Genomic DNA, 13,538 nt, shown 5'->3' on the forward strand with positions numbered 1-13,538 from the left:
TAAATTGCTAATTCAGAGACTGCTATGAAAAACAGACATTCTTCCTGCTTAGATAAAAAGAGGAACAGATATTTGGCACCAGTATAGAGCATAAATTATACTCTGCTATATCTATCCAAAAGGGTTAAGGCCAAAGAAAGAATCTGCTTGCTTATTAAAAATGCAAACATTACCTCAGTCATCCGAATAGCCCCAAACTCGCCCAGCCACTGCCTCTGCAGATCACCCACCAGCATTAGCATTACATCACATGACATTACGGAACAATAGTGAACTCTGTGTAATACTTGAATATATTGTTTTGAAAGAATAAACTGTGATTAACTTGCATGAAAAGCTTTCTGAAATCAAACCTGGGGGGTACAGCCCTCACTGTGTGGCCTTTCTACTACTTTGAGAAATAGCCTCATCCTGAAAGCAGTAAAGGGCGAAAAAAGAGAGTAGAGTATAAAGGCGACAGTGATGAGTGGCCCTCCAGCAGCCCAGCAGGCAGGCGGCAGAGCTTTAAATTACCAGGCAGAGCAACGGCAAAGCGGGAGGCTCTGTACGCTGCCCCAGAAATCCAAGCGGCCTCACAACCATCGCCCCGTTGTCTTTTACAGCCCAGTGATCTTTCTAATTGGCTTTGCTAGAATTGGAAACAGTCTCATTCCATGTACAAAACAGCTGAAAACTCCACGTCCTGATGCCATCTCGAGATGGGCTATAACTTATAGCCGTGTGACTTTAGGCAATGCACTCACACTCTCTGAATCTCAGTGTTTTAATCTATAAAATGGAAAGAAAATAGTATCTTGCAGAAGTACAGGAGGGAGGGGAGGGGTTAGCTACTATTATTATTGTAATTATCCTTCTTATTTCCACCCAACTGTCTCCTTTGCCTGTCTCTTCTAATCACTAAGATGTTTCTTCTTCACAAGTGAAATGGGAGCGTTCCCTTAAATGCTTGCTGGCTTTTTTTTGTTCCTTGCAGTCTGGCCCCTGCCACATGTTGCCATTTTTATTTTCACGCCATCCTTATCAAGTGATTTCTCCACCTTCCTTAGCCAAATCCCAAATCACCTCTTAACTGCACCCTGCCCCCCACCAGCTTTCTTCTCTCCCATACCTATTCTCAATGTTCTCAACAACCAAGGTCCAAACAGGTGAAAAACAAAGCCAGGGCAACATAGCTAGCTGGTAGCCAAGGCCCCATTTAAATCCGGTATCAATGCAACCAGGTCCAGCTACATGGCATTAACTGGACTACAGTCATTATTCACTTTTAGGGTTCCCAGTGATGAGTGTATTTTATTAAAAAAAATTTTTTTTGAGCTTATTTATTTATTTTGAGAGAGACAGAGACAGCGTGAGCAGGGCAGGGGGAGACAGACAGGGGGAGACAGAGAATCCCAAACAGGCTCTGCACTGTCAGCACAGAGCCCCACACAGGGCTTGAGCTCATGAAACCGTGAGTGAGATCATGATCTGAGCCAAGGCCAAGAATCAGACACTCAGCCAACTGAGCCACCCAGGCACCCCTGACCTCAGATTTAAAATCATCACTGGGAGGGGCGCCTGGTTGGCTTGGTTGGTTGAACGTCCGACTCTTGATTTTGGCTCAAGTCATGATCTCCTGGATTGAGCCCCAAGTTGTGCTTTGTGCTATAAGCATGAAGCCTGCTTGGGATTCTCCATCTCCCTCTCTCTCTCTGCCTCTCCCTGCTCTCCCTCTCTGTCTCCCTCAAAATAAATAAATAAAAACTTAAAAAAAAATGTTTAAATCTAAGGTTAGTTTCCCTTAACACCAAGCCTTCTCCTAGATGCTTCCCGTTCTAGGCAATTTACTATCATAAAATAAGAATCATTTCAAATGCTTAGAAACACTATCCCAGAAAATCATTAAGTATATCTCAAAATTCTGGGAGTTTTTGGGGTTCTGTTTTTGCTTCTTTTTGGTATTTCCCTAAAGTGGGGACAAATACTGGTCCCATAAGGCCTCAGCCAGGACTAGAAGACTTTGGAAGACTTTGGACATAGTTAACAGGAAGCAGAGCCATGAAAGCGTGACCACATGCATATCTGGAAGTGCTGGAGTATAGAATACAAGTGTCCACCTCTATGTTTCTACAGCTAAATTAAATCTGATCTGTCTTTTAATCTGATTGAATGAGGACATGTGGAGATGGAAATTTTATTAATGTTTATTAATGGCTTTGAAGAATCATGTTCTCTCTCAAAATAAAGAAAACTGTTAAGATGGGTAGCAGGATGTAACGTGTTGTTTCATGTAAGAACCAAAGAGTTTCCCAAAGTCCAACATTGAGGCCTGTGGGAAAAGATCAAAAGCTTGTATTTCCTTACCCGTAAAGCAGACGACGTACTGGGAACAATGAGATGATACATGGTTCGATAAAGCACTATTTGTTTTTATTTTTGTTTTGTAAGTAGAGTGTAGAACAGTGTAACTAGTATCTGAAATCAGTGATGAAGGTTCAAGTTCAACCTCTCTATCTGCCAGCTGTCTGATCTGACACAAATCATTCTAACATATTTAACAATGTAAGAATTAAATGGATGGCAGGTGTTTGTGTGCATGTATGAAGGGGGGTATCTTCTAAAAGAAATAGCTCTATAAATGTAAGATGTTTTAGGTTATATTGTACCAGCTTAAGTACACCAGGACCTTATGTTCATTTATATTTTCTAATCTTTTGGAGGAAGAGAGAGACAGAAAGAGGGATTCTTATAGTAGAAACCCTGTTCAGTTAATAGAAAATCATTGCCACTACTGAATAGGTATTTATTAACATAAAGGAATTTATTAACATAAAATAAAAATATATAATGAAATTACCAAATGAATAAAATTCATACTAAAAGGTAACTCTACCTCAGTATACAGTAATCAATATATGCTAATCCTCTCATACATACCCTCTCCTCTCATACAAAACAGTTGCCAAAATTAATTTTAAGTGTACCAACGATTATGGAGATTTTCTCTATGGATCTAAGCTAGTCAAAGATAACAAAGTCCAGGCCACAGATAAGAATGAAAATCTTTGGGGCACCTGGCTGGCTCAGTCATAAGAGCATGCAACTCTTGATCTCAGGGTTGTGGGTTTGAGCGTGAGGTGTAGAGATTCCTTAAATAAATAAAACTTTAAAAAAAGGAGTGAAAATCTTTTTGTAGAAATGTAACAGGTAAAGGCCAACTCCAGCATCATTCATTCATTCATTTACTCAGTCCCTGCTTTATAACAGGCTCTACAATTCAACAACACACAAAACACAGAAACTTCCTCCCACATTCTAACAAGGAAACAGACAGTAAATAACTATACATTAGATCAATGGTGATTAAAAACTACAGAGAAAAGCAGCAAAAAGGGCTGCAATTCTAAATAGGGCAGTCAAGGAAGGCTTCACCAAGAAGATGCCGTTTAAGCAAAGACCCAAAGTAGACGAGGAAGGCACACGCCCTCTGGGGAGAGTAGTGCGGCTGTGCAAACCTTTCCAGCAAGTCCAGATAAGACAAAACCCAAGTGCTTACCTTTCAAAAGTGGCTGGAAGGTCGGAATCTCTTGCAGTTTGATGACATCGGGATCGTTACTGACATTCCGTGAGGGCTGGGAGCCTGGAGCTACAACCACGATATCGTCCATCTTGGCTCTATGCTTAGCTGGAGAAGGAGTCACTGAAAATAAAGTTACACTGCTCACGAGCTGCATGTTAGCCCCCTCTGTCTCACTAAAGTACAGTCATTAAAAAGAATATTTTTACACAAAAAAATGCTAACTGTAGTCATCCTGCAGTGGAGGCTGGAAAAGGGGAGATAAATCATAGGGGATCTGTATTTTCTACTAAAAAAAAAAAAGCATTATAGGAACCTATAACATGTATGAAATTGCTTTTGTAATTAAAAATATCTTATTATTCAGCACACAAAAATATAAGGTAGATTATGTTTTTAATTTTTACTTCTTTGATCTTCCTGACATTGTCCCTGTTTTACCAATGAGGAAATGAACATACAAGACTTGGCTGTGAACTGCCCAAAGTCAATAGTGCTAGAAAAAGAATTAGGAAAGGAATTGGAGGTCTAAGGGGTGTTGGTATACATGGCCCATCCCTGTGAAACAGGTTTGCAGAACTGGTGGCCAGACCAGTTCACAGCAAGCCAGGTATATTTAATAGATCCTATCCATGGGGGAAAAAACCCCAAAAAAAACCCTGGTTCTCAGCCCTATATGAGATGGGTCTATTCCTGAGGCACCAGCCCCCTGACCCTTACAATTACAGGCAGTAGTCTAAGAAGAATAGAAATAAACAGGAAGTCCATTCTAGGCTGAGGCCAAATTCAGAAATTTGTAGGACCGTTAAGAGAGGCAGGCCAATTTCAGGTTTGTTGCGAGAAAGCAAAGCATTTGGAGGAACTGATGCAAACTACCAACAACTTCCTAGACCAAGATACCTCCCTCTGCTCACTATCCTCCTGGTTAGAGCAAGAATAAACCTTTAAAGTGGTTTACCCTCTAGAAGGTAGTATTTGCGGGCTCATCATACTTATGTCTCAAAGGTTGACGCAGGAAGGCCACAGAACTGCCCCGCCTCCTAGAGGCTAGAGTCTCCTGTGGCTTGGCATTCCCTCTTGTAGAATCTCTGCTACTTTTACCGCTCTTCAAGAAGTATGTCTTAACCCCTTTTGCTAATTTACTTAACATTTCACAAATCCCAAGTCAGAAGTCTTTCCTCCTACAAATTGATTTCTTCTTCCCCAGTGGAAAACAAATTTCACTAGATTCTAGCTAACCTCTATCACCTTGCCTGTAAAATGGGGCCACTGTGAGGATTAAATATAAACGTATGCAAACCACTTAGCCCAGGGGAATCGGGCAGATTCTAACCTATGCTATTGGTTAGTATGCTATAGTATTGGTTAGAGTTCATGCTGTTGGCTAGTTAGTAGGTGAGCAAGCAGATTTTTTAAGATGCCATGCTTCTTCCCCTCAAATATGCTTCCGGCCTGACATAGGGGCAAGAAAATAAAGGGTAACAACTATTACTGTGTTTGCTATTAACAGATCAGATGTGCTGGGTCTTCCAAGGAAATAGAAGAATGTAGCAAAGCTAGTAGATACTGTTCACCATTGAAATGTGTCCCAATCTAGCCCCCCAAATGAGGACCTGAACCAGTCTTAAAGGACACACTTCAGTGTGGACTCTCTGTCAGCGTCTACATTTCTGAATTACAGATCCTACCAGGAATGAACGACAGTTGTGGATTCTTAGTGTATCTACACCTCTCTGCAAGTGTAAAATGTTGTTTAAAATTTCATAATATATACAAATATCTAATCATTAGACTGTACACCTGAAACTAATATGTTATATTTAGGCTCCAGATTGAATCCAATTTGGATTAGCAACTCAAGCAGAGCCAGTTGTGCTAGGGTTTGTCGCTAACAACAACAACAGAGCATAGAATCCTTAATTAAGTATCAACTATTTTATTTATTGACTGCTTACTATATTCCTAGCACAATAATCCTTCTGATCCTATTTCAAACGCTGGGAGAAACCTTAAAATTACGAACGGGGGAAGAATAGAGAAAAACACCAGAGCGTGCGGTGCTGGCCAACCCCTATGACAATAGAAAGCGAGTCGCGACCCCTTCTTAAGAGAAAATGCAGTTTCTGGAGATGTTTGCACCCAAGGGTTCAAAAACGATTGTACACCTGTCACACATCCCTTCTGAAAAGGAACATGTTCTTAGAGATTCTGTCTCTGATCCATCCACTGTGTGAGCCAAATCTCTCGGTGTCAGGCATGAGTACTAACGCCAAAAGTTGATTAGGTCGTCTTTTAAAGAGGAGGCAGAGCTGGGAGAAACAGCTGTTTTGACAATAAATAATGGGCATGGGCGCACAAGCTGATTTAGCTTGCAGTCACAGGCACTCCCATCAGGGGAATGACGGCTAGGACAGACAGTGACTTTTTTCTTTTTCAAGAAAAACGTACGGTGAGGGCTCTCTGTGCGTTCGTGTCCACGGTCCCAGTCCCCACTAGGTTGGGAGGCAACCCCCTCCGCAAGCAGACAGGGCCGGCTGGAGGAGGGTGGAAGTTAGGACACCGACCTGAGGAGTTCAGATCGTTGGGTCGGCTCTCGACCTCGGAGCTCTGCTCACTGCCCATGGTGGCGGCAGCGGTGGCAGCGGAAGAACGGCGGGCCAGGCGGTCACCGCTCCGGCGGCGGGACGACCGGGCAGGGGCCGGGGACTGGGACAGGGATGCTACACCAAATGTGGGCGCCGCTGCAGGGCCGACTTGTGGAGATGACGCGCCCAGCCCACTCAGGTGCGCTGGCGTTGGGGGATGGGAGGCCCTATTTGGGGAACCGACGCGCCAAGAGGCGTAGCGCGGATGCACGGTGTTTGCCCGCTCTCTTTGGGGGACCCTAAGGAAAGAGGTGGAGGGCGCCCAGCTTCAGCCGCGCCGGCGGCCGGCGGCCGGCGCCGCTTTCACTCACTCGCTCCGGGGCCGCAAGCTCGCTCCTTCCGGGACGCGGATTGGCCGCGCCGGCTGCGCGCGGCCGTCAGTTCCGGGTTGGAGGCCACCCCCCCCCCGCGACCACGCCCCCGCCTCGGGGAGGGCGGGGAGAGTGTAATCACCCTTAAAGGGCTCCACCGCCTCAAAGCCAGAACCACCGCCCCCAAAGAGCAAGGCCTTCTCTAGTGTAATGATGCGTTGCCTTTAAGCATCACCCAGCTATTGGCACTTTATTGTTAGAACTTTATAAAATGCGGCGTGGGAATTGTTTGTTTTAGGGTTAGAATTCACAACTGTCTGGATGCAAAGCTCCTGTTTCACAGTTCCAGAAGGTAGGAGTTTGGCCGTGGACAACCATACAAAAAATATAGACAGTGAAGGAAGGAGATGGAAATGAGAGATAAATGAAGAAATTGAAAATACTGATTCAGGGCACCTGGGTGACTCGGTCCTTTAAGCATCCCACTTCAGCTCAGGTCATGACCTCACAGCTCATGAGTTCTGACCTCCGCATCAGTTTCTGTGCTGACAGCTCAGAGCCTGGAGCCTGCTTCCGATTCTGTGTCTCCATCTCTCTCTGCCCCTCTCCCACTTGTGCTCTCTCTGTCTCAAAAATAAAAACATTTTAAAAATGTTTAAAAAAAATACTGATTCACATGTTAGGGTGTGTGTGTGTGTATGTATCCTCAGAGGAAAATGGATGCCCCTATAATCTAGGCATTTTCTGGGAACCTTGACAATTATCCACAGGCCATTCCAAAACTAGCAAAGGTGAGGGAGGAGTACAAGAGATGCAAAATGGAAACTGTAAGATTGGGCAGATCAAGAACTGAGACCTAGCGATGCAATGCCACCAAGGAGTTGAGTGGTTTTGTAGTTCTCAGAATTTTACAATTAATTTTATATCATTTCCTTCATGAAATTTCAAGCAAATGTCCTAGCATTTTATACTTATAAATATAACCTCAGAAGGAATGCCAAATGAACTGTATGATTAAGTCCCTTCTATTCTACAGTATCATAGACATTTCCCCTATGTTACCTCATCGAACTTTCATAGCAACCCTGAGGCCCACAAACAGGTACCTTCCTCACGGTCACCAGGTAGTAAATGGTAGAACCAGGATTTAGGACTGTCTGATTTCAAAATCATGCTTTTTCCTCTACTCACCATTGCAATACTCTGAGAAAAGTATAAATGAATGTAAATTCAGTATTTGGTGGGAATATGAAGAAAGAACTAAAAACTGCCTGAAAGGTCAAGTAGGCTCCTAGGAGGTGGTGTTTGACTGTAGTCTTGAGGTTTACATAAACCATCAAGCTGATGGGATCATTCCTTTCTGGAGAGCCCCTGACTCCTCTCCCAGGTTTGCCCTCTTTGGGGGTGGGCAAAAGAGAAGGAAAAAAGGGATAGTACAACTCATTCTGGCTCTTTTTGCCCCCTTTCCACATCAGACTATATTTATCTTGTGTTCCATGCCCTAATTCACCCTGATGTGGTGGTGCTTTTTTATGCTTCCCAGTGGATGAATGCTTCATTCTAAGGTTCATTCTCAACATTCTAAACATTCTCAACTGATGAATGAACAAATATATCATCCTATTCTCTCCTGGCCTGCAAGGTTGCTGCTGAAAAATCTCACCTTATAGGGGTTCCCTTATATGAGAGAAAACGTGTTTCTCTTTCTGCTTTTAAAATTCTCTTTGCCGGGGTACATGGGTGGCTTAGGTGTTTGAGCATCCAACTCTTGGTTTCAGCTCGGGTCATGATCTCACAGTTTCATAGGTTCAAGCCCCACATCAGGCGCTATGCTGACAGTGTGGAGCCTGCTTGGGATTCTCTGTCTCTCTCTGCCCCTTCCCCTCTCCTGTTTGCATGCACCCGTGCACACTCGCTCTCTTCAAAAATAAATAAACTTAAAACAAATTATCTTTGTTTTTGATTTTAGATAGTTTTAATTATAGTATGTCTTGGAGAAGATTGTTTTGGATTGAAATTTTGGGTTGACCTATTAGCTTCATAATCTTGGATATACAAGTTTCTCCCTAGGTTCAGGAAGTTCTCAACCATTATTTCTTTAAATAAACTTTTTACCTCCTTTCCTCCTCTTTTCTTTTCCTGGGACTCCAATGATATATACATTGTTTCTCTTGATGGTGCCCCAAAGTCCCATAAGGACTTTCTTCATTTCTTTTCATTCTTTTTTTCTTTTTGCTCCTCTGATTGGGTGATTTTAATTGGTCTGTCTTCTAGTTCATTGAATTCTTCTTCTGTTTGGTCAAGTCCAAGTTTGCAGCTCTGTATTAAATTCTTCAATTCAATCATTATATTTTTCAGCTCCAGGATTTGTTTGGTTCTTTTTTATGTTTTCTATATCTTTGCTGAACTTCTCATTTTGTTCTTGTATTGTTTCCCTGACACTGTTAAATTGTCCGTTCATGTACCCTTGCTCCTCCACTGTGGTGGAGTCTGGCTATGGCTATCAGGCAGGTGTCGTGCAAGTGTGCAGCCAGAGGGACTAGCCCTGAGTGCACACACACAGTGCTGGCGTCTTGCACTTGCACAGCTGCCTAGGCTGGCTGCCATTGTGGTTCCTGGGCTGGGCTGAGGATAGGAGGGAGTGGGGACAGAATCAGGTGGAAGATGTCAGTGAACACGAATGCCTGTGAGGCAAAAGCTGGCAAGATCTGCAAGGCGTCTGTGGCAGTTTGTGCTTGCCATTGGTGTCTTCGGTGGTGAAAGCTGCTTGATTTGGCTACAAATCAGGTCACTGTGAACCAAGATAGCTCCAATTGCATGGCACCAAGGAAGACTTTGTGCCTAGCAGTCTCCATATGTCTGTATGTCTCAGCTTTGCCAGTCTGGGTGGGGTGAGATTGAGGTGGGATCTTTGTGTACTCTCCTGAAAGTCTGGGGAAGCTGGTTACTCGCTGTATTCTTCCTTTTGTGGCAAGGAGAACTCTTTCTAATTTTTTTTAATGTTTATTTTTTTATTTTTTTTTTAACTTTTATTTATTTTTGAGAGACAGAGACAGAGCAGAGGAGCAGAGAGGGAGGGAGACACAGAACCCAAAGCAGGCTCCAGGCTCTGAGCTGCCAGCACAGTGCCCAATGTGGAGCTCAAACCCACGAACTCTGAAATCATGACCTCAGCCGAAGTCAGATGCTTAACTAACTGAGCCACCCAGGTACCCTTAATATTTATTTCTGAGAGAGAGATGAAGTGCGAGCAGGGAGGGGCAGAGAGAGAGGGAGACACAATCTAAAGCAGGCTCCAGGCTCTGAGCTGTCAGCAAAAGCTCGGTGCAAGGCTCAAACTCACGAACCGTGAGATTGTGACTTGAGCCAAAATCAGACACTCAACCAGCCAAGCCACCCAGGCGCCCCAAGGAGAACTCCTTCCAGCTGGGAGGTTTCCTCTTGGTGCTGAGCAGTGCTGGCTTGGAGGAAAGGATGATGCAGTCAGAATGAAGCTATCTTCCTCCTCTATATATGTGACTATTCTCAAGTTTTTTGTTGTACTGTGTTGCTGATGTTTCTTAAGTGAATTCCAGAGTTCTCCCAGAGCTGCTTTTGTTGTGGATAACTAATGATTGATCTTTTTGTGGGGAGAGAGGCTGAGATCTCCTACATCACCATTTTTTTTCAGAATGGATAAATAAAATGTGGTATATCCATATAATAGAATGGTATGTGCCCCTCACTAAGGAATGAAGTACTAAAATGTGCTACAACAGGGATAAACCTTATAAACATTATTCTATTGGAAAAGAGTCCATCACAAAAGATCACACATTGTAGATTCCATTTATATGAAATATCCAGAAGAGGCACTATAGACACAAAAATAGATTAGTGGTTGCCTAAGGCTGAACAGGAGGGGTGTGGAAGGGAAAAAGGGGAGTGACTGTTAATGGGTGTGTGGGTTTCTTTGTGGGAGTGATGAAAATGTTCAAAATTTTTTGTCATGGTTGTACAACCCTGTGAATATATTAAAAACCACTAAATGGTACAATTTAATTAGGTGACTTGTATGGTATGTGACATATCTCAATAAAGGTGTTATCAGAGAAAAGATATAGAAAGATAAAATGTCTTTATTCCTTTACTCAGCATTTATTGGTAGCCTATAATGTGCTGGGCACTTGCTAGAGGCTAGTAATAAATGATCCAACAGGACCCAGTCCCCATCCTTAGGAAGCTTACAGTCTGTTGGCAAGAAAATGATTTGGGCGTTTATAATTCAAGGATTCTGCTGGAGGGACTTTAGAGGTAGAAGACATTTGGGACTGATGCCTTTTAGCACCTTGAAAACCATTTCCACGTGAACAGCAACTATGTGACCTATACACATAATAAATAACAATTGAACCGGCTTTTGGGGTTTATAAAGTACTTTCCTAATATTGGCCCAGTATGATGGGCCTATAACGTAGATAATGCTTTCTTGATTTTACACAGAGGTTAAGGAGTTTATTTTTTTATTTTTTTATTTTTAAGGAGGTTATTCTTGATCATGAAGCTAATAAGTAATGAAACCAGGATTCAAATTCTCTGAAACTCATTATGCTTTTATCCATTCCAGACTGCTCCTCCTATATCTTTATATTGCCTGGCACTCCAACCAGTTTCCTACGCCATAAATCTGCTTACCTCTACCGCCGCATCCAACCAGTCACAAGTCTGGAGAGCCTCTCTCCTTAATTTCTCTTCTGTCTCCACACCCTGTTCAGGGCCTCCTCCCTTCTTCAATTTCTTGGAAAACAGGAGGCCTCTGGCTTTACCTCCGTCAATCCATCCTACATGTGGCTGGCAGACAGAATTTTTAGAATATTAATAAGTTCTTTGGACCTGCCAATGCCCTATAAAAACCTTCAATAACTCCCTATGGCTTCAGGATAAAGTTTAAAATTTGGCACATGAACACCTTCTTGCTCCAGCCTTTTTTCTCTATTCCTCTATGTACACAGGGAGACTTCGTGCCAGTCAGGATAAAATTCCCTGGATACTCATGTCATTTTCTCTGCCTGGAATATTCAGGCTTTTTCTCTCCCTCTAGCTAACTTAACTTCATCCTTCAAGGTTAACTTATGTCCACACAAAACCTACACATGGATGTTTATAGCAGCTTTATTCACGACTGCCAAAACTTGGAAGCAACCAAGATGTCTTTCAGTATGTGAAAGGATAAACAGACCAGTACATCCAGACAATGGAATGTTTATTATTCAATGCCAAAAAGAAATGAGCTGTTTGGGCGCCAGGGTGGCTCAGTCGTTTAAGCACCCAACTTTGGCTCAGGTCATGATCTCACGGCTCTTGAGTTCAAGCCCTGTGTCGGGCTCTGTGCTGATAGCGTAGAGCCTGGAGTCTGCTTCAGATTCTGTGTCCCCCTCTCTCTCTGCCTCTCCCCTACTCGTGCTCTGTTTCTCTCTCTCTCAAAAATAAATAAACATTAAACATTAAATAAAACATTAAAAAATAAACATTAACCATTAAACACTGGTAAACATTTAAAAATAAACATTAAAAAATAAAAACATTAAACATTAAAATAAATATTAAATAAATATTAAAATAAAATGAAAACAAAACAAAGAAATGAGCTATTAAGCCATGAAAGGATATGGAGGAAACTTAAATGCATATTACTAACTGAAAGGTCCCAATCCATAAAGGCTACATACTATATGATTCCAACTATATGACATTCTATTAAAGGCAAAACTGTGGCAATAAAAAGACCAGTGATTGCCAGGGGGTGTGAAGAGGGGGAGGGATGAATAGGCTGAGCACAAAGGACAGTTAGGGCAAGGAAAATACTTTGTATGATACTCTAGTGGTAGATACACCTCATTATACATTTGTCCAAATCCACAGAGTGTAATACAGTAAGAGTGAGCATACGCAAGCTATGGACTTTGTGTAATTTATGATGTGTCAGTGTAGGTTCATCAGATGTAAGAAATGTACCTCTCTGATAGAGGATGTTGATAATGGGGAAGGCTATGCATGTGTGGGGGCAAGAGGTATATGGGAACCTTCCTCTCAATTTTACTGTGAACCTAAAACTGCTCTAAAAAAAAAAATAAAGTCTTTGAAAAAAAAAAAAAAAAGACTGAGGCATGCCTGGGTGGCTCAGTCAGTTAAGCATCCAACTCTTGATTTCGGCTCAGGTCAGGATCTAACAGTTTGTGGGATGGAGCCCCATGTCGGGCTCTGGGCTGAGAGTGTAGAACCTACTCGGGATTCTCTCTCCCTCTCTCTCTCTCTGCCTCTCCCCCGCCCATGCTTTCTCTCTCAAAACAAACAAACAAACAAACAAACAAACAAAAAAAGATGGAATTTTTTATCTCTTCCCAGAAGTCCAGATTATACATCCCTTTTCTGAGCTTCCTGAGTTAGCATCTTCTATCATTACATTTATTCTTTTTTTTTTTTAATTTTTTTAACGTTTATTTATTTTTGAGACAGAGAGAGACAGAGCATGAACAGGGGAGGGTCAGAGAGAGGGAGACACAGAATCTGAAACAGGCTCCAGGCTCTGAGCTGTCAGCACAGAGCCCGATGCGGGGCTTCAACTCACGGACCGCGAGATCATGACCTGAGCCCAAGTCGGTCGCTTAACCGACTGAGCCACCCAGGCGCCCCTACGTTTATTCTTTACACAATAACTAATTTGATTGTCTTCCCCACTATGAGCAGCTTGAAGGTAGATCCAACGTCTTATTGGTCTTTAATTTCCCTGCAGGTGTTTTTCTGAATAAAATACTTTTTAAAAAAAATTTGCCTCCACATAAATGGAACTTCTAAGTATCAGGAGAAGAGGATCAAGAATCTTTTCAGGCAGTGAGATGAAAAGAGATACTATTTCTAATGTAAACACCTAACTCACATCAATGGAAAAAAAATTTCTTTAATCATTATTTTCATCAATGTCCTCTGTTCACTGTCATAACTGAAAAAATAATATGTCACTTCAACGATAACAGGGTCATTGTTTAA

The 13,538-nt window shown here is 42.4% G+C and overlaps 1 protein-coding gene across 3 annotated transcripts in view; it reads right to left on the bottom strand.

Moving 5' to 3' along the window:
* BORCS5 (BLOC-1 related complex subunit 5) overlaps nt 1-6,594 on the bottom strand; it is a 98,208-nt gene extending 91,614 nt beyond the window's left edge. The window contains exons 1-2 of one of the 3 annotated variants that reach the window (XM_053895088.1): nt 6,513-6,594; nt 3,536-3,679 (exon numbers count right to left, since the gene is read on the bottom strand). In XM_053895088.1, the coding sequence (XP_053751063.1) occupies nt 3,536-3,679; nt 6,513 (145 nt within the window). In that variant the 5' untranslated portion in view covers nt 6,514-6,594. The other 2 variants (XM_053895087.1, XM_019451993.2) reach the window with 2 other exon arrangements.
* Between the last annotated feature and the right edge of the window lie 6,944 nt (nt 6,595-13,538).

The sequence above is a fragment of the Panthera pardus genome, unplaced genomic scaffold, assembly GCF_024362965.1.
Source record: "Panthera pardus isolate Hobbes unplaced genomic scaffold, ASM2436296v1 HiC_scaffold_6, whole genome shotgun sequence".
Classification (NCBI taxonomy): domain Eukaryota; kingdom Metazoa; phylum Chordata; class Mammalia; order Carnivora; family Felidae; genus Panthera; species Panthera pardus.